This window comes from Salmo trutta, chromosome 35, assembly GCF_901001165.1.
Source record: "Salmo trutta chromosome 35, fSalTru1.1, whole genome shotgun sequence".
NCBI classification, from domain to species: domain Eukaryota; kingdom Metazoa; phylum Chordata; class Actinopteri; order Salmoniformes; family Salmonidae; genus Salmo; species Salmo trutta.
The window spans coordinates 4225404-4247605 of NC_042991.1; the positions used below are offsets into that span (position 1 = coordinate 4225404).

General features: G+C 43.2%; 1 protein-coding gene across 3 annotated transcripts in view; it reads left to right on the plus strand.

Moving 5' to 3' along the window:
• LOC115174471 (ATPase family AAA domain containing 2B) overlaps positions 1-22202 on the plus strand; it is a 156562-nt gene that overhangs the window by 49917 nt on the left and 84443 nt on the right. For all 3 annotated transcript variants that reach the window (XM_029733017.1, XM_029733018.1, XM_029733019.1), the window contains 4 exons: positions 1747-1882; positions 3950-4136; positions 4247-4432; positions 10620-10755. In XM_029733017.1, the coding sequence (XP_029588877.1) occupies positions 1747-1882; positions 3950-4136; positions 4247-4432; positions 10620-10755 (645 nt within the window). The remainder of the gene's footprint in view (positions 1-1746; positions 1883-3949; positions 4137-4246; positions 4433-10619; positions 10756-22202) is intronic.

Here is a 22202-nt window from a genome sequence, read left to right on the forward strand (position 1 = left end):
CGGGGCATTTGTTTAGCAAACTCTGCCATCACATGTAGCCTACATTGTACAGTAAAAAAAAACACCTCTAGCCAAACACAACGGCCTCTTGCTAGGTGTGTAGTTGAATTAAAGGTCAACTGCACCCTTCATCTTTTTATTTATTCTTCCCAGACCTCAAAAGTGGGCTCCTGATTTGGTTGAAGCATTGTTGTGGACTTAGAACATCCCATTTGTGTAGTTTTTCTATAAGAAAAGTGTGATTTTTATTTTTATTTTTTATTTTTTTGGAGTGAAAACCTGATAAAATAGGGAAACCTGGAGAAACTAAACGGGGAAAACGTAATTTACCAGAAGATCGAACAGATTTTATAGGGCCCTACAACTGTAGACTTACTGTTTGTAATCGCTAACAATAACACCCTTTTTGAGATTGCGGCAAGGTTGTATTTTGTATTTTTTTTTCCCTCCAAACAATTAATGGAAATATGATATTGTCAAGTTAAAATGTAATTACTTATGTATGGTGGGTTGGTCATTATCAGCTATAGCAGGGTTCCCCAATAGGCATCCCATGGGCTAAATTCGGGCCAGTGGGTGATTTTTTTTATTTATTTTCAGAGCTAAATTAATAAACATTTTAAAACCCAATTCTTAAAAACAAACAAATGTTAAAGGGACAAAAATGTCTGACAAACTTTGACGGATGTTATTTTATAAGATGGTTGCCAAATTGTGTCAGCAACGTGAATAAGATTTAAACTACCAACACGCTATTGTTTTGATGTAAAAAATTCCAATAAGTCAACGTTAGCCTCATCCAGTATCCCATTTAATCTCTCTGTGTCTCTCTCTTTTTGTCTGTCCTCTCTCATTATTATTATTTATTTTTGAAATCGTTTTCATTGTTGGACATATGACTGCAAAATCACCAGGAAATCAGCTCTGTGTGATTTTTAATTTTGGAAATCTGTTTCCAAGGATTCCCATGCATAAATAGATGCATATGTGATCACATCCCAATGTAAGCTAGTCAAGGGTTGAAATGATTTGTTTTTCGTCAAATACTATATCTGTTTAGGATTCTTGACGTCAATTTGCAGTTTACAAATGATTACAAACAATGTCTCCCACGACCATTCGCTCAAGGAAAAATCGTCCCACAGATAAATGTAATTGGGGACCCCTGGGCTATATGCATCTTGCTCAGCCCGCAAATTTAAATTATGCGTTCATCATCCGCTTTCCCGGGCCAGTAATCTTTTCATTTGGGCCAGTATCTTTCAGTTGGCGCTGGCCTGGCAAATTTACCTGAATGTCAAGCACAGCAAGGGCATGCTAATTTAAGATGGCTAGTCATTATTAGCCTGGTTCTGTATGGAATGCAAATATATTATGAGACACAGGTCAGGTCATTATTGGTGTGTAGTGGCATAACATTGGTGCCATCAGCTGAAAAAGTTGGCAGCGCCAGTGGAAAAAGTTAGTCTAGAACCCTGTTAAAGACATTTAGGGAGGAAGGTGTAGTGCTATCTCCCTTATAAACCATGATGTCTCTACTAATAACACCAGAGCTTTCTCTAGCCTTTATTCTTCCTGGAGCAAGTTCTGCTCAAAGGCCTGTTAATTAGGCCATGCCTAGGCCTATGCGCATTTTGATCTATTACCTACATATTTTTGTGTCTCAACATCATTTTATTTCACACACACACAGTTTGTCTGACTGACAGTATTTCCTCCTGTCCTTTCTCCCTTCCTCCCTGCTAGATGTTGACAATCACCTGCTAGAGGAGGTCAGTGAAGAGGAGACGGATGGAGCAGCTCCCTCCATCTACAACCTCCCGCCGGGATCCCCAAAGACACACCCCTCTACGGCACACACACCCGTCCTACACTTCACCATGTGAGTCTGACTACAGAACACGCAGCTAGCCTCTACCCCGTGTTTTAATGCCACCTTATGGCAACAAGTACAATGACAGTCAAACCACAATTCAGTCCTGTCATCAATTTTTTTATAAATATTTTTTTATTTAACCTTTATTTAGCTAGGTAAGTCAGTTAAGAACAAATTCTTATTTACAATGACAGCCTACTGGGGAGCAGTGGGTTAACTGCCTTGTTCAGGGGCAGAACGACAGATTTTTACCTTGTCAGCTCGGAGATTCGATCCAGCAACTTTTCGGTTACTAGACCAACGCTCTAACCACTAGACTACCTGCCGCCCCCAATACAGGCCAGGGAAGATTTAATGTTTTCTATTTTATTCACGTCGATCTAAGAAGCACTTTATCTGATATAGACTGCTAATATGGTCAAAGATGATTAGTGTTTCACGGTATACTGGAACTTGTGTACTTTTTCAATATTAGAACATGAAAAACGGTTCAGTACTAGAATCTTTGTTACTTTCGGTACTTCTGTCATGTGTCTCATGTTGTATACTGATTGAGAGGATCAAGTCTATCAACGTCGCTGGTGTCCTCTTTATAGCATGAGCTCACCGTGCATGCCTATTGCCTTCTCCACTTACTCATTGCTAGAGCCAGCTATAGACCAGGGATGGGTGTCTATCAACCCCCGTTTTGAAGGCCCTCGGATTTAAAAATAAATAAATTAGGAACTGTCGGTCTGAATTTACTTTTGTGTGTTAGAATAGTACAATACACAAGGTTCAATTGGTTGTTGATCGACAATTTTTCTTTTGTCAGTCACTGATGGTCACTCAATTAGACCATGTCAGCAAAAATGTTTTAGATTGCTAAATTAGTCTTGCTTCCAGCTATCTAAACTTGTAGTTATCATGGTCGAATTACCCGCCGGGGGCCTCCATTAATTTTGTTAGTCAGTCCAACTCAGATATCATATTAAAAACTGCAAACATTTCTCCCCTCCCTATTGAAAAATGTGTAGAATTGCAGGAAATTAGCTGTAAAACAGTACATTTTTCTCCACCCATGGCTAAATATATAGAATTGCAGAAAACTTGTTTTAAAACTGCAACAGTTTGCTTTACCTCCCATGCAAACATTTGTAGAATTGCAAAAAATTAACTCTTAACTGGGTATGCAGACCAACTGAGGCCCCTCATGATCAGTTCAGATTTCTTGTGGCCCCCACCCCCAAGAAAGTTAAAACATCCCTGCTCTAGACTGTCCTGGTTACATCATGTTAGCTCCCCATTCATGCTGTACTGAAGTTGACACACTTGAATAATGCAACACGGCATGTTGAAACTATTACTGTTCATACTATAGGCTAGAACACCTAACAATGGTAGAAGACACCAGTAGCTTCCAGCTTTGTAGGCTAACTTTCCTTGCTAGCTTACAGCTGAAGCTAACAACAATTCACTACCTTAGTACTTTGCGATAATATGCAATATGTTGTTGATCTGTACAATTAAACAAGTCCCAAATTGAAGGGAAACAGATTGTCACCTATAGCCCCATGAAATCAGCCAAAACAAGCTCAACACGATGCATTCACCTGTATTGTCTAGGCTACATCTTGATTAACCCAGTTTATCAATAGAGATTTACCATTCAAATAAATTATTACCGTTATGTAGTTTGTTTTTACCAAAGTCAAAATGATTGTATAATTGATTAATTCATGCGTATACATTAGTCTCTGAAAGAAATGTAGACATCAAACATTTCAAATGTAACTCAAAAGATGCCCAACGATTAAACAGAGCCGTTGCGGAGTTTCTATCCCGTGATGCCAGGTTTGTTTCCCACGGGGAACCAGTACAAAAAATGCTGAAACATGTAATTGTGACTTTGTCTAATACAAAAAAAAGGTTTTCTGTGGTATTGGTATCATATTAAAATTCTGATTATGGAGATTATAGTCCTTTAGCAGTTTTATCAAACCTCAAATAACTGGAGACTAATAACCTAATTGGTGATGTAAGAACACATTTAAAAGATAGAAGCTGATTCTCCTTCTCTTTTCCTCCTTCCAGATCAGCCCTTCACCAGCCCACGTCGTACCGGCCTCGCCTGCTGCTGGCGGGTCCCTCCGGTTCGGGACAGAGTTCTCACCTGGCCCCTGCTGTGTTACACCACCTGGACAAGCTGTCTGTCCACCTCCTTGACTTGCCCACACTCTACTCTGTCAGCGCCAAGACACCCGAGGAGTCCTGCGCTCAGGTAACACACATGCATGCGTACACACACCTATCACACATGTATCATTGCATCGGTTTTGGGCCAAAATATACTCATCGCAAATTTATGATGTCTGGCTGTGTGTGTTCCAGGTGTTCCGTGAGGCGTGTCGGAGCGTGCCCAGTGTGGTGTTCATGCCCCACATCTGTGATTGGTGGGATTCGGTCAGCGACACGGTGAAGAACACCTTCTTCTCTCTACTCCAGGACGTCCCTTCTTTCACCCCCCTCCTCATCCTCGCCACCACAGAGACGTGTTACACACAGCTACCACAGGAGGTAGGCTAGACACACAAGTCCTTCATCATATTTCCTCTCACTCCGCCTCTCCTTCTGTCTCTCTCCCTACATCTATCAATCCCTTCCACCACTATGCAGAGTGCCATCTCTGAGTTAGTCCACTCATCGGGGATTAGAATAGGAATAAAGAAAGAACCAAATGAGAGAGGGAAGTGGTCTTCTAGCTCAGTGGTTCCCAAACCTTTTCACTCGGGGGGGGGGGGGGGGGCAGCCACTTCTATTTACTTCTATTTATATGAGCACTAGCGCTGTTTAAAGCAAATTTGTCTTATTTGTGTTCATGTGACTCAAACATTACAACAAAGTAGTTGACACGTTATAAATCGCTCTCTAAGGTCTGCAGTGACTGACATGACAAGGAGAACTTCTGATGCACTACCCAATTTCCAAATTGCACGTTGTGCATTCTACTATTACAACTTTCAAGAGTAAGTTGAATGTCCGCGCCCCCCCTCTGTATCTGTTTGCGGCCCCCCCCCCTCTGTATCTGTTTGCGCCCCCCCCCCTCTGTATCTGTGTGCGGCTCTCTCCTCCCCCCTCCCTCTGTATCTGTGTGCGGCTCTCTCCTCCCCCCCTCTGTATCTGTGTGCGGCTCGCTCCTCCCCCCCTCTGTATCTGTGTGCGGCTCGCTCCTCCCCCCCTGTGTATCCGTGTGCGGCTCGCTCCTCCCCCCCTCTGTATCTGTGTGCGGCTCTCCCCCCCCCCCCCCCCCCTCTGTATCTGTGTGCGGCTCGCTCCCCCCCCCCCCCCTCTGTATCTGTGTGCGGCTCGCTCCTCCCGCCCCCTCTATCTGTGTGCGTCTCCCTCCCCGTATCTGTGTGCGTCTCCCTCCCCCTCCCCGTATCGGTGTGTGGCGTGGAAAACATATATTTACATTGCCAAAGCAAGTGAAATAGATAAGAAACAAAATTAATGAATAAATAACTTATGTTATTGGCTGTGTACATAGTTAAAGTATGAAAGAAAATCAATAAGCAGATATAGGTTGTATTTACAATGATGATTGTGCTCCGCTGGTTGCCCTTCTCTTGTGGCAACAGGTCACATATTTCTACTGTGGTATTTCACCTAATAGAAATGGGAGTTTATCAAGTTTGGATTTGTTTTCAAATTAAATATCTGTCTCTCTGGTCATACAGTTGGCAGGAGGTTAGGCAGTGCATCTCGGTTTCCACCTCATTTTGTGGGAGGTGGGCACATAGTGTCTCTCTGTCTTGCTCAGTGTCTCTCTCCTGTCTCTCTCACTCTCTCGCTCTTTCTGTCTATCGGTCTACATCCGGGGGTGTTCTGGCACTGGGTTCAGATGGTCTTAGTGTGTTGTGTTGTTCTGGCACACATGGGTGACAGCTGTCCTCTCAGCAACACTCCTTGACATGGGGTGTCATCCCTACACAGTCAACAGACCACCACCACTCTTACAGTACCAGCATGGGAGAGAAGGAATAGAGAGGGATGGGTAGGGAAAGAACAACGGATGGCGCGAGAGTGACAGAAAGAGAGGGGGAAGGCAGGTGGTCCCAGCTGCCAATCTCCCCAGCATAATAATAATAATGTACATTTCTTTAGCGATTTTCATCATCTTGTAAAAATATTTTGAAGATAAATTCACAACGCAGAGGACGAGAGTTCTAATGGTCAATAGGGAATTGTCAATGGGAAATAGTTGGTTCAGTTCAACAGCTGTTTAGAATCTGTGGAATATCAGTCCTGAACTCAGAGCCACGTGTACCATGTTTTCATTGGTCTGTACATTGAGTCTGGAGCAGAATACTTGTTATTTGGCCATTGGCCCAGTTATACTGCAAGGACTTCTGATTTGTCAACTCCAGGCTAGGGTGGGGGGTTATAAGTGGCATCCTGTTTCTTTGTTCTGTGGAGAAAAACTGAGGACAGGAAAGACGGAACATGCTTCCCAGCATAACATCTATGATTTGTCTTTCTCAAATAAATCTATTTTTCCCCCCTGATTTGCTTTGGGGTTTGTTATTGAAGAATAACATAAACTGCTAACAAGCTCATAGCGCTTCAAATGCAAAAAATAAACAAGCAATACATCACGAGTAGACTACCTATAGTCTACCTATAACCAATAGAGACCAAGTCTTTGAATGCATGCGTCCTCCATGTCAGGGATCCATGCCCTCACATCTGGGCTGGAGCTAGGGTGGGTGAGCTGGAGGTAGAGTGGTGGTACTTGAAGTAATGGAGGGGGGGCGTGGTTAGTGGTTGGTAAGCGGTCTCGGAGGCTGAACGCAGTGCTTTCAAGCCGAGCAAGAGGTGGGTAGATGTGGTGGTAGAAGTATGGAGGTTGGGGGTTAGAGGTGCCTGTAGGGGGGTTTTGTGCCCGATCCGAGTGACTCATTCATAGTTGGGCTTCAGAGGCAGAGCGAGTCCCAGTGTGTGTGCTCTGGTGGTCTGCCAGCGTTGTCACACCTCTGTAGAATCATCCCTGTTGCTCTCTCTCTCGCTCGCACGCACACTAATCCCCCACCCTTGGAGCTGGCAGAAGCATGCGGTGGTGGTGATGGTAGAAGTGTTTCAAAACGCATCAACAGCAGGCACAACCTCTTCACTTAATCCATGCTATTCTATTCTCAAGAGATTGTAAAGCCAACACAAGTATGGGGGTGAGACCATTGATTAGTTCATCTCCGATCAATAAACCAATAAATGAGCACTAGCTGCTTTTGAAGTACAGCATGTATATGTCTCTGTTGTAAAGTCCTGAGAGACGCCATAGATCTCCGCTGTCATTGAAAACAATGGCAACAGACAGTGACGCGCTATGTTTTAGCTTCTTTGTTTGAGTCCTTTAAAGTGTGAAATGAGGAGTCCGTTTCGGGTTCTTAGAAAACAATTAATGCCCTCCAATCATGTCGACTGGAGAGGGCGTGAAGGTAATTGCTCTCTTTGTACTGATGTTTTAGCTGACGCGGAGGCCATATTCAATCTGTAATTCAATGGAGCAATTGAGCACGCCACACACAATCAGCAATACCGTATCATCTTCTCTCTATTGTCCCTTTCCCTTTTCAACATTTGTTTATGGATCCATTCATACAAGTCTCATTAAGTGGCAGCCCTCTCACTTGTTCTATAGCGAAAATGAGGAGCTGGAGTGAAGGAGCAAGAAGAGGGAAGGAGAGAATTAAGCAGGGAAAGGGCTGGGGAAGCAAAGAAAATTTGGGAGACATAAATACCTTTTTGTAATTTAGCAGACCAGAGGGTTGATTATTCTTCCAGAGCAGTAGAGGCTCTGCTTGGCTTTACTGCTCTGCTCTACTGCTCCTCAGCCAGAGAGCCCTCTCCTCCCCTCCCTCTGTTCCTCCCTCCCTCTGTTCATCCCCCTCTCACTCCACCAATCCCTCCATACCCCACAGCCTTGACCATGCTGGAGTAAAATCATTAGCTGGTGTGTGCTGTGCCCTTTCTCCTTCCCTCGTTTTCTCCTTTCCTTGTCAAGGAATCTCTGGCCCAGGTTTGGCCAAGAAAGACCGGAGAACAGAGGGGAATGGAGAAAACAAACTTGTCAAAGAACGAGGATCAGTGTGTGGAGCTGAGGAAGGCATCGTAGGAAGTGAACAGCAGGCTGTGGAATGGAAGCTGAGCCCGCCCTCAATGTATTCTGCACAGTGATTGGAAGTCTAGGGTGGTGTACTATACAGTCGTTTAACTATGCCTGCCAGATGAGTAACCTTTCCTGAGACCTGAAGACTTCTCTTAGCTCCCAATATTAACACCTAGGCTTTAGCTCAGCTGGCTAACGTGGTCTCTTGTCCTGTCACTGACGGGTTCAATACCAGGTCGGTAACTTGAGCTGACTCGGCTGTGACCTTTGAATGACCCCCCTGAAGTGTCATGACCTTTTGGCCCAACTGAGGTTGTTTGTCTTGTTGAGTCAGTATATTCAAAACCACTTTGAATGCTAGTACAAACTACACAACAAAAATTATGTGGAAAACTGCTTGTCAAACATATCATTCTTAAATCATGAGCATTAATATGGAGTTCTCCCCCACCTTTGCTACTTACTGTAACAGCCTCCAGTCTTCTGGGAAGACTTTCCACTAGATGTTGGAACATTGCTGCTGGGACTTGTTTCCATTTAGCCAGAAGAGCATTAGTGAGGTCAGGCACTGATGATGGGCGTTTAGGCCTGGCTCGTAGTCCGCGTTCCAATTCATCCTAAAGGTGTTTGATGGGGTTGAGGTCAGGGTTCTGTACAGGCCAGTCAAGTTCTTCCACACCGATCTCGACAAACCATTTCTGTATGGACCTCGCTTTGTGCATGGGGAGTTGTCATGCTGAAACAGGGAAGGGCCTTTCCCAAACTGTTGCCACAAAGTTGGAAGCACAGAATCGTCTAGAATTTCATTGTATACTGTTGCATTAAGATTTCCCTTCACTGCAACTAAGGGACCTAGCCGGAACCATAAAAAATAGCCCCATACCATTATTCCTCCTCCACCAAACTTTACAGTTGGCACTATGCATTTGGGCAGGTAGCTTTCTCCTGGCATCCGCCAAACCCAGATCCGTCTGTCGGACTGCCAGATGGTGAAGCGTGATTCATCACTCCACAGAATTCATTTTCACTGCTCCGGAGTCCAATGGCGACAGCTTTACACCACTCTAGCCGACACTTGGTATTGCGCATGTTGATCTTAGGCTTGGCTGCTCGGCCATGGAAACCCATTTCATGAAGCTCCCAGCGAACAGTTTTTGTGCTGACGTTGCTTCCAGAGGCAGTTTGGCACTCAGTAGCGAGTGTTGCAACTGAGGACAGACAACTTTTTCGCTTCATCACTCACCGGTCCCATTCTGTGAGCTTGTGTGGCCTACCACTTCACGACTGAGCCGTTGTTGCTCCTAGACGTTTTCACTTCAAAATAGCAGCACTTATAGTTGACCAGGGCAGCTCTAGCAGGGCAGAAATTTGAAGAACTGACTTGTGGAAAACTCCCCAGGTTTGCTTGTCATTATTCCTGTACCACACACTAGACTACTGCAACACTCTTTCCCCTGCCACATTGGTGCCACAAAAGAGATAAGATGATGATGTGCAGGTTCGTAGAAATGTTTATTTTATTTTATTTAGTGATTTTGTCAAGAACGCACAGAAATTCAAAAGTGTGGAGTTTTTAGGAGAGATTGTTTGCAATATGTGATCTATAGGCTAAGAGCGCTTCATAAGGTGTTTATTGATTGGGGGGATTGAATAGTGTGAGAAGACAACAAATTGGGGACAAAAGACAACATGGGGTACGAAATCTTTTCTAGCTCTTAAACGGGCAGTAGCCTACCTTGGATGTACAATTTACAATTACAGCATGATTTATTCTGCAGTTATTCTATTGCTATTTATTCTGTTACTATTAAACATGTACATTTTATTTGTATCTTCTGATTACAATTATTATGTCTCATATTTTAAATGCAATTTATTAGCTTCCAAAATGTAAGTAGGTATCTAGCTGTCTGATAACACATCCTGATTGAATGGCTTGTCCTGCACTTTCTAAAAACCTGCATGTTGGAAAAAGATATTGGTTCCTTTCTAAACATAGAAATGTGAATGCAAACAGGACTTGGTCTACAAAATAGTTGAAGTGAACTGGCAAAAGAGTGAGTCCTCATTCAAGGGCAGTGTGAATACAAAGGGAACTGAGTTAAATAGCTTTTTTTTTTACCCCAGCGTTCACTTTAAAGAGGACTGAGAGTGGTTATTTTAAAGAGGACTATGTGAAAACGCCATTAGTCGCATCTGGTCCTCCAAAAATTCAACTCCAGGTATCACAGCAAAATAGTTTGTTGCATATGCGATCAAATTGGTCACACTTTAGAGTCCTGCACACTGCTATTTATAGAACATGCTCTCATATTTAATTCGCGACAACGTGGGCGAACCTTTGTTTAATAGGTTGAAAGTACTGCCCTACTAACTTAATTCAACACCTGTCTGCTGCTACTTATGAAAATCACAACAAAACTGTCGTCAATATTACATTGGCTTAGCTCTTCAGAACATCAATATTACTTCAATAAAGTCTAGGCAAATCCAAGAAAATTATTCTGATTCCATACACCAGACACACATCCATTGGCTATCGCGTAAATGAGCCAGTTATGCTGTTTTTGTTCATATGGTTCTTATTGTCTCTCCCAGGTGAAGTTGATGTTCCAGACGACGTACGGGGAGGTGGTCAGTCTGTCTTCACCTGGAGAGGAGGACAGAAGAAGGTTCTTCATGGACCTGCTACTGGTACAGGCTGCTAGAGCGCCACCCCACAGGAGACACAAAGGTACTATGAATTCATACAAGCATGCACACAGACACACAGGATATCACACACACACATACACACACGTGTAATACTGTATCGTATTCTAACCAAGCTTTTACAATGCTGTCCACACACCGTTCTCAGTGGGGTGCTGAGAGAAAAGAGAACAAGTCATTTTCATCTTCGATTTATCTCGCCTTTCTGTTTTCTCTCTCCTAACCTAAAGTAGCAGGCAAAAAATAAACTCCTGAGCGGCATTTCTTTCTTTCTGGTCCTGACGATGAACAAATAAGACTCATGGGAGGTTCTCTTCTCTGCACTGTTGAACCAATCCAGTAAAGGTGGAATGGTTAAGATGGAGTGTCGCCTTGTTAACGTCTTAAAGCGGAAGTCAGGCTTTCTCCATTTCCCCTGAAAGCCAGATGCGTTCATTTGTTAGCAGCCAAGCAGACAGTGCCCCTCTCCTGACACACACATTGCTCAAACGCAGTAACCAACTCAATTCTCTGAGCTGTTGAATCATCGCTAGATTTTTGCTTCACTTGAAAAATATACATTCCTAGATAATTGAATGTGGGCAGACTAGTAGGAACGTCATGACTTCCATAGCTTCCTGTAGTACTCCATGGCGCTCTCCCCATGTCCCGCTACCATACTCTCCTTTCAAACTCTCTCCTCCACTCCCTCATCCCTCCATACTCTCCCCTCCATTTCCCCCTACCATTCACTTAACTATTCTCTTCCCCAACCTCCCTTTCCATCTGTTCCTTCTCAGTGTGAGAGAGTGGTCACCCAGGGCTTCCATGATGGCATTCCGCTTTCAAATGGAAATACAGCAAGCAACGCCGATTGCAGCATCCTCATTGATGCAAGGCAGGGGTCCCACACATACACACATGTATTCTGACACACACGGCTCGCATAGCCTTATTGATGTGAGGCAGGGGTCCCTGCTTTCTCCTCTCTTCGGGGGTTCCCCGTGAATAAAACAGCAGCCCTACTTCTATCAGGGGCTGCTTGTAGGGGTGTGGAGTTTAGGGGGAGGCTGGGGAGATTCAAGTGGGAGAGAGGGAGCCCGCTATGAACCGAGCACAGTTACCTATGATTACACTGTTATTACCCATGATTACACTCACGGACGAGGATGCTAATGTGAAGCAGGGCTCACAATGTTGGAAGGCGCCTGGGGCTAGTGGACCAGAAGAGAAGAGGCAAAGGGAGAGGAAGCACAGTGTGTAACAACTAGACTGTGCTGAATCCCCAACTAGGGCTGTAGCAGTCATGACATTTTGTCAGTCGGTGATTGTCATGCAAATAACTGGTGGTCTCACGGTAATTGAACATTAACATAAACACGTTTAGCATCTCCGGTTTCCACACAGCCCACTGATGCAGACCTTTGGAAGATCTACATTTTAAAAAGTAAAATGGCTCAAATCGGTCTAATGTAGCAGAATTTGAAATTGAGTTTTTTTTTTTACATTAGATAAAAGTATTGACTCGGAGCTAAACAATTACACTACAATTGAGGAACAATGGGAAAGTAATTTTGCTTTGAAAGTTGATAAACTTGTTAACACACTTTTGAGAAAATGACCTTTGAATGTTTTGGTACTACTATTGGAGGGCCCTTTGTCTACACCAATTCAGCATCGTTCACACCCTCTTAAGCGGCAGGTAGCCTAGTGGTTAGAGCGTTGGGCCAGTAGCCGTAAGGTTGCTAGATCGATTCCCCGAGCTGACAATGTAAAAATCTGTCATTCTGCCCCTGAACAAGGCAGTTAATCCACTGTTCCTAGGCCGTCATTGTAAATAAGAATTTGTTCTTAACTGACTTGCCTAGTTAAATAAAGGTAAAATTAAAGCTTTAACCCCACCCATCTCTTTAAGGGTTGATCCAAGTGTTCTTTACTAATTGCTAGCTACTTTCAGACATCTAAGTGAGAGAGAACAGCTCACAGAGAGTTGTTGACTGCAACTGTGCTGTTAGATTGTCCGTTTGTAAATTCAGAGCGTTTTGCATTCAGAGCTCTCACTGGAAGCTCTGGACGATTTTTAATAGGGTTAATCCGAACGTTCTGACCTCACAGCGGCAGTCAAGCACCCAACCTAACTGGCTAACATTGGCTAGCTTGCCAACTACTTCCAGACACATAATGAGAGAACACCCAACTCTGACCATTTTACTCACCCTAGCAGAGCTGGTTAGGCTGTTTTCATGTGAACCAGTGCGTTGGTGACTAACTGTGCTGCTGGAAACAATTTAATTACACTTTTTTGCCAACGTTTACTGACAGGCCATATTCAACGGGTGTTGAGCATTCGTAAATTCATCAATTACTCTGTGCTCTGGCACATTAAAACGTGTTTTTTGTTAAGACATATCTAGCTAGCTGACAGTACACTTTAACTTGAAATTTTATTTTATTTTTATTTCACCTTTATTTAACCAGGTAGGCAAGTTGAGAACAAGTTCTCATTTACAACATACAACAACACAGAGTTACACATGGAGTAAAACAACATACAATCAATGATGCATTAGGAAAAAAATAAGACTATATACAATGTGAGCAAATTATGTGAGATAAGAAAGGTAAAGGCAAAAAAATGTCATGGTGGCAAAGTAAATAAAGTATAGCAAGAAAAACACTGGAATGGTAGATTTGTAGTTTGAAGAAAGTTCAAAGTTCAAATATAAATAATATGGTGCAAAGGAGCAAAATAAATAAAATAAATAAATACAGTAGGGGAAGAGGTAGTAGTTTGGGCTAAATTATAGATGGGCTATGTACAGGTGCAGTGATCTGTGAGCTGCTCTGACAGCTGGTGCTTAAAGCTAGTGAGGGAGATAAGTGTTTCCAGTTTCAAAGATTTTTGTAGTTCGTTCCAGTCATTGGCAGCAGAGAACTGGAAGGAGAGACGACCAAAGAAGGAGTTGGCTTTAGGGGTGACCAGAGAGATATACCTGCTGGAGCGCGTGCTACAGGTGGGTGCTGCTATGATGACCAGATAACCAGATAAGGGGGGACTTTACCTAGCAGGGTCTTGTAGATGACCTGGAGCCAATGTGTTTGGCGACGATTATGAAGTGAAGGCCAGCCAACGAGAGCGTACAGGTCGCAGTGGTGGGTTGTATATGGGGCTTTGGTGACAAAACGGATGGCACTGTGATAGACTGCATCCAGCTTGTTGAGTAGGGTATTGGAGGCTATTTTGTAAATAACATCGCCGAAGTCGAGGATTGGTAGGATGGTCAGTTTTACGAGGGTATGTTTGGCAGCATGAGTGAAGGATGCTTTGTTGCGAAATAGGAAGCCAATTCTAGATTTCACTTTGGATTGGAGATGATTGATGTGAGTCTGGAAGGAGAGTTTACAGTCTAACCAGACACCTAGGTATTTGTAGTTGTCCACAAATTCTAAGAACCGTCCAGAGAAGTTATGCTGGACAGGCGGGCAGGTGCAGGCAGCGATCGGTTGAAGAGCATGCATTTAGTTTTACTTGTGTTGAGAAGCAGTTGGAGACCACGGAAGGAGAGTTGAATGGCATTGAAGCTCGTCTGGAGGGTTGTTAACAGTGTCCAAAGAAGGGCCAGAAGTATACAGAATGGTGTCGTCTGCGTAGAGGTGGATCAGAGATTCACCAGCAGCAAGAGCGACATCATTTATGTATACAGAGAAAAGAGTTGGCCCAAGAATTGAACCCTGTGGTACCCCCATAGAGACTGCCAGAGGTCCAGACAGTAGGCCCTCCGATTTGACACACTGAACTCTGTCAGAGAAGTAGTTGGTGAACCAGGTGACGCAATCGTTTGAGAAACCAAGGCTACTGAGTCTGCCGATGAGGATGTGGTGATTAACAGAGTCAAAAAGCCTTGGCCAGGTCAATGAATACGGCAGCACAGTATTGTTTCTTATCGATGGCGGTTACGATGTCGTTTAGGACCTTGAGCGTGGCTGAGGTGCACCCATGACCAGTTCTGAAACCAGATTGCATAGCGGAGAGGGTGCGGTGGGATTCGAAATAGTCGGTAATCTTTTTGTTGACTTGGCTTTCGAAGACCTTAGAAAGGCAGGGTAGGATGGATATAGGTCTGTAGCAATTTGGGTCAAGAGTGTCACCTCCTTTGAAGAGGGGGATGACAGCAGCTGCTTTCCAATCTATGGGAATCTCAGACGACACGAAAGAGAGGTTGAACAGGCTAGTAATAGGGGTTGCAATAATTTCGGCAGATAATTTTAGAAAGAAAGGGTCCAGATTGTCAAGCCCAGCTGATTTGTAGGGGTCCAGATTTTGCAGCTCTTTCAGAACATCAGCTGAATGGATTTGGGAGAAGGAGAAATGGGGGAGGCTTGGGCGAGTAGCTGTGGGGGGTGCAGTGCTGTTGAATGCAGTAGGGGTAGTTAGGTGGAAAGCATGGCCAGCCGTAGAAAAATGCTTATTGAAATTCTCAATTATAGTGGGCTTATAGGTGGTGACAGAGTTTCCTATCCTCAGTGCAGTTGGGAGGAGGTGTTCTTATTCTCCATGGACTTTACAATGTCCCAGAACTTTTTAGAGTTGGAGTTGCACGAAGCAAATTTCTGTTTGAAAAAGCTAGCCTTGGCGTTTCTAACTGCCTGTGTGTATTGGTTTCTAATTTCCCTAAAAAGTTGCATATCGCGGGGGCAGTTCGATGCTAATGCAGAACGCCACAGGATATTTTTGTGTTGGTTAAGGGCAGTCAGGTCTGGGGAGAACCAAGGGCTATATCTGTTCCTGGTTCTAAATTTCTTGAAAGGGGCATGCTTATTTAAGATGGAGAGGAAGGCATTTAAAAAAAATAACCAGGCATCCTCTACTGACGGGATGAGGTCAATATCCTTCCAGGATACCAGGGCCAGGTCGATTAGAAAGGCTTGCTCGTTGAAATGTTTCAGGGAGCGTTTGACAGTGATGTAGGCATTATGTCAAAATTAGAAATGTGTAATATCTGAAAATGCAGGTAGCAAGACTATCTTAACCGTGGTCTGAAATCGGGGTAGATAGCCAGAGCGAATTTACCAGCTAGTACGTCTATCAACAGTTGTTGCAGTGACATTCTATTGAAATGGATGAGGAGTCTTTTTGTTAAGACATGCAGCTAGCTAGCTATCTAAACAATTAACCATAATCCCAACTCATGATGTTACTACCCTGCATGAATCTGCAGGTAGCTAACCAACCAGGTTCAATGTTAGCTAGCTAACATTAGGCTATAACTAGTCAAGCAAATGTGTCTTAGACACGAAGAATAAGATAATACACAATGTTAGCTAGTGAGCCAGCCAGCTAACGTTAGCAAGCTAACAGTAAACTTTAACTTGAAATAAAACCACTTTCTGTCAAAATTACAAACGTGTAATATCTGAAAATGTAGCTAGCTAGACTATCTTACCCGTATATAGCATGGTTGGATGCGTCTCCTGTCGGATGCCATGGTTGCCCCTAGTTTGAAGATGTAATCTGTGTTTTCTCCATCTCCTTAGCTATCATTCTCGAATTCCACTGATTTCAAAACTCGGTCCTCCGGAAAGTGGAGAGCATACACATAACGTTAGCTAACTAACAGTACACTTTAACTTGACATTAGGTTTATGCAGTTTTACTACGCAATATATTTAAAAATAAAGCTGCGTTAGATAGAATTACATAGACATACTGACCAGCTCAAATAGACACAAGCGTGCTATATGGCAGACTGATACAAACTCATCTCTCGGCATGCCCAGCCCACTCAGTATCTTAGCCAATCATGGCTAGCGGGAGGTTGCCACTTTTTCTGTGGTGAAACCAACTAGGCTCGTAATTTAACAATTGTATTTGCAGATGGCATACGAGTTTCTTATTAAGGCACATGAAAGTTCACATGTTCGGGAAGGCATTTCTGCCAAAAAACACATGTTGTAAAAAAAAAAAAGAAGTTCATGCTCAAATGTCTCTCCTGTGAAGTAATGACTCGCGACATACACCTAGTTTCCTGAAGCAGTTCACATTTGAGGGAGTGCGCGCATGCGGCTGCTCAGTGTGGTTAACAAAGAAATGGGTCCTCCTATATGCTTAATTGAGTTATTTATGCAACTTTAGTTGTGATACAAACCGGTAGGCTATATGTTTTGATTACTAATACATTTTAAGGTTGAATGATCCGACTCTAATGATGATTTCAAAAAAGTTGTATCAAAGGCAATGGAGAGAGATGGAGTTCTGCATCAGATGACCTGGCCTTCACAATCACCCGACCTCAACCCAATTGAGATGATTTGGGATGAGTTGGACTGCAGAGTGAAGGAAAAGCAGCCAACAGGCAGCTTGATGACAGCTTTGCACACTCTTGGGATTCTCTCAACCAGCTTCACGAGGAATGCTTTTCCAACTGTCTTCAGGGAGTTCTCACATATGCTGAGCACTTGTTGGCTGCTTTTCCTTCACTCTGCTGTCCAACTCATCCCAAATCATCTCAATTGGGTTGAGGTCGGGTGATTGTGAAGGCCAGGTCATCTGATGCAGAACTCCATCTCTCTCCTTGGTCAAAAAGCCCTTACGCATCCTGGAGGGTCATTGTCCTGTTGAAAAACAAATGATAGTCCCACTAACTGCAAACCAGATGGGACGGCATATTGTGGTGGAATATTCTAATCATGTGAGAGAGACTTTCTCATTTCTTCAAACAATCATCTTTATTTAATATCGATTAATTATTGCAATAATGAGACCAGTCAACCTAACACTATTGACTGTTGAACCGAGTAGCCTAACCTTTACAGACAATGCTGTTTCTTATATTGCTGATACTAAGAATTCTTAGTCATGCCTGGTTCCACCCCTTCCATGCAGATTGGGGGGGTACCATTTTGGGTTTGTTGTCATCTGCACGGGAGGGTATTGTCTTAACCACACCCTGGCTTACATGCTGACCAGACCGGACACGTCGCGTACGCGAGCATTACAAAATAAATTAAGAAATCTATGTTATTCAATTATTGCACCCACACTGCTCGCAAGCGCCAATGAGCGTCTCCGTTGCCAAGGGCTAAAATAGAAGTCATTCCTATTTCTGACGCAGATCGCACTGCAAGTCCTGCCTCTCCCATCTCCTCATTGGTTTATAGAAGCAGGTACCCACGTGCCATCTCCTCATTGGTTATACCCACGTGGGTGATTGAAAGACTAACTGTTTTGCCGGTTGTCGTGGTAATACTATGAAAGTGTAGATGCCAATCACCATACAAGTTCAAAGATGAAAAGGCCTGGGAGGAGAGATGACTAGAAATGATTCGGTTGACCGTTTTATGTGTGGATTAATTGTCGGAGTAGAGGACCTTGTGCATTTCAGGTAAAATAACAACTCAATGTTTATATCCCAGGACAAATTAGCTAGCAACAGCAAGCTAGCTAAATAGGACAAATTAGCTAGCAAGTGCAAGCTAACTAGCTAAATTGCGATACATGTTTAATGCTTTTCGACCTGTCCCCAAATGAATGTCATTGGTTCAGAGTTTGTTTTGATATTTTAACCTGCGTGTCGTGATCGCGTTTGGTGTAGGGGGACAAAATACATTTATGCACGATGGGTCACGCGCGCAGCTGGTTTGGGTTCCGTGTATGTCTCAACATCATCCTGGCATCTGGGAGACTGAGGGATTGTTCTAAATTCTTCCAGGCTAGCTCTATCTCGGTTACACCCACCACATCTTGCCTATGTAATGCAGTCTTTAACTCATTTGTCAGCTCAAGCCATATCTAGTGACCATACGCCCAGATTAGCTGAAGGGAACTAGAGTGGAGACAATTTTAGAAAAGCATTAGTCGGACAGAAATGTTAATTGTTAACCATTAATATCAAATAAATCGTCTAAATACGTAATTTTTCTATCACAGTATCGCTGGAGAATGCTGTGGTAGCCATGCTGGTTAAGTGTGCCTTGAATTCTAAATAAATCATTGACTGTCACCAGCAGAGCACCATCACACCACCACCTTGATGCTTTACGGTGGGAACCACACATGCGGAGATCATCCATTCACTCACTCTGTCTCACAAAGACACGGTGGTTGGAACCAGGAATCTCAAATTTGGACTCATCAGACCAAAGGACAGATGTCCACCAGTCTAATGTCCATTGCTTGTGTTTCTTAGCCCAAGCAAGTCTCTTCTTCTTATTTGTGTCCTTTAGTAGTGGTTTCCTTGCAGATTCACAGTCTCCTCTGAACAGTTGATGTTGAGATGTCTGTTACTTGAACTCTGAAGAATTTATTTGGGCTGCAGGTGCAGTAAACTCTAATGAACTTATCCTCTGCAGCAGAGTTAACTCTGGGTCTTCCTTTCCTGTGGTGGTCCTCATGAGAGCCAGTTTCATCATAGCGCTTGGTTTTTGAGACTGCACTTGAAGAAACGTTCAAAGTTCCTGAAATGTTCCTATTGACTGACCTTCATGTCTTAAAGTAATGGACTGTCGTTTCTCTTTGCTTATTTAAACTGTTCTTGCCATAATATGGACTTGGTCTTTTACCAAATAGGGCTCTCTTCTGTATACCACCCCTACCGCATTAATTTGTGGAATTTCTTTCCTTAACTTTTAACAAGGCACACCTGTTAATTGAAATGACTTACAGGTGACTACCTCATGAAGCAGGTTGAGACAATGCCAAGAGTGTGCAAAGCTGTCATCAAGGCAAAGGGTGGCTACTTTGAAGAATCTCAATTATAAAATATATTTTGATTTAACACTTTTTTGGTTATTAGGTTAGAGCGTTGGGCCAGTAACCGCAAGCTTACTGGATTGCATCCCCGAGCTGACAAGGTAAAAATCTGTCGCTCTGCCCCTGAGCAAGGCAGTTAACCCGTTTGTTCCCCGGGCGCAGAAGACGTGGATGTCGATTATGGCAGCCCCCGGCACCTCTCTGTTTCAGAGGGGTTGGGTTAAATGTGGAAGACACATTTCAGTTGAAGGCATTCAGTTGTACAACTGACTTGGTATCCCACTTTATATGATCCCCCCTTTACATGGTCCCATATGTGTTATTTCATATTTTTGATGTGTTCACTTATTTTGCAATGTAGAAAATTGTAAAAATAAAGAACCCCTTGAATGAGTAGGTGTGTCCAAACTTTTGAATTGTACTGTATGTGTGGAATTATTTTCATTTAGAATAGCCCCTACAAAGAAACGTCATCCGTACCCTGCACTCGAATAGTGAATGGAGGTTAGGTTTTTAATAGGCCAGGAAGGCTATACTATTGTAAAGCGGATGAATGTGCTTAATTTGTAGAATTTAGCATTAACTATAGCAGCACGAGAAAGCTGGAATTCTCTTTTAAATAGTGGCTAGTCAAAACTGTTTTCACCCGCGATTACGCAATGACTGAGCTTATGAGAACACATGTTTCACAAGGCTCTCTAGAATATCTGCTCTCCAACTGTGTTTCAGCGGTCTCAGGCCACTTTAGTTAGTTGTGATACAGACCGTATCAAAACATATAGGCTGACTATGATTTGAAAAGACGGAGGGATGCATGCTCTTCTTTTGTTGGCAAGACTCTGCACGCTGGGCATCCTTCACAAGTGATAATATTCTCCCCGAACCAACTATTCTCAATGTAATTTTGTCTTTTCATACACTAAATAATGTGTGAAATTAGTTTAGAATGGGCAATTATTATGCACTTATCGGAACAGGGGCAGTGTAAAAAAAAGACATGTCATCCGTATGCACTTGAATAGCGAATGGAGGATGCTTTTCCCACAGTTCATTTTCATGCCAGCCAGGTAGGCTACTCCGGTTGTAAAACGAAGCAATTTGCTTATAAGTTGAGAAATAAATATAGTACACCTTGCCTATAGAAAGCTGATGGCGTCCTCTTCTCTTTAAGAGGCCATCACGCAATTGCATAGCCTATAGCAATGGTAACCAACCTTTGAGTCAAGATATCTTTGAGTCGAATGCAAACCGAGATCTACTGCTCAGATTTTTATTTTATTTTATTCTGACATGTAAAATGGAAGCTTATGCAATGTTAACCAATTAAAAACAGTTATGTAGCAATGAGGTTTGTGCAGTAGGCTGTAGGCCCAATACACTTATCACTGCATATGCCTATTGGCTATGCTTGAAATGCCCTGCCAATGTTCATCTCAGACCATTTTTTAAAATTATATTTCAATTTCAGGTATATGATGATCACACTGGTAATAGATCATTTGTTGTATTACTTGAGGCAAAGCTAAGCATAATTCATACAAAAATAATAAGAATTACTGGACTGAAGGCCTGCGTCTGAGGGAAGGGAGGGAGCAGCGGTGAGGCTGCCTCTCATCCTACTTACCCCCCCTCTCCATTTGCTGAGATAAGGGGACAGTCTTCCAGCTGATGGTGAAACTCAAGTCGCACTGCATTAGTTCTGCTTCATGCACCAATTCATGTTGTTACTCCTATGACCAGAGAGAGTTAAATATTCCTCGATATTAAGAGAGAAGCCGCTACAACGCAAGCTTATCAAAACACTGCTATACTCATTCATTGCTTCTGCAGTTCTTGGTCTAGCTTGAGTGGACGTAGGGAGAACGCACATTTTATGGCTTATAAGTGTTGAACAAAGTGTTGACAGTGTTGACAGTGATGAATAACATCTTAAATGTGAATTTAATCGTAAACAGCAGCTCTTTGCTGTATTTGTTAAGTCTCTAGTCATGGGTTTAAAAGTTTTGACATTCACAGTATCAACTTTGCTGTGCATTTGAGGCTTCTTTTTAGTCTATGGCTCGGAAACTGTGCAGACAAGGTTATCTGAGCTAACTGATTGGCCAGTGGTAGGCCTATAGGTGCACTTGATTTGCTCTCTGGGCCTGCTGGGTAGGTGGATTTCTACCTTCAGACACGTGAAATGTTTCAAAATGGGAACACTTGTCTTCCCGGCGCTAGGGCTGCTGAATCATGTGCACCTACCGCCAATAGCGGCAATTTTGGGGGGCAATAAATGAAAGGAAAGCCAGCCTTTTGTTTTTTACGATCGTGATCGAACGGTTGGTGACCGCTGGTCTATAGAAATGTTGTGCAACATGGGCTTATAGGAACACTGTCATTCAATGCATCAACCAGCTATGAGGAGCGGTCTCTGCTGGAAACGGGTGATCTGCTCAAACTCTGAATGCCAGGGCTCTCATGAAGTTTGATTTGTTTATTGCATTTATATTGATGTCAGAGTGATTAGAAGGACGATAGAGCGCTGAGTACCAGCCATTAGCGACGGGCTGTTAGCAAGTTTGGTAGGCTACTAATGACCATCAGCAGCAGATCTAATTGTAGATCTAACTGGATAGGTATTTTAATTAAGCGAGAGGCTGGGTATTATATAAAGCAAATACCATATTGCAGTCAAATCCTTCTCCCTCTTCCTGTTCCAATAATTTCAGGTCGACAGGAGTGCCCAGGTGGTTAGGGGT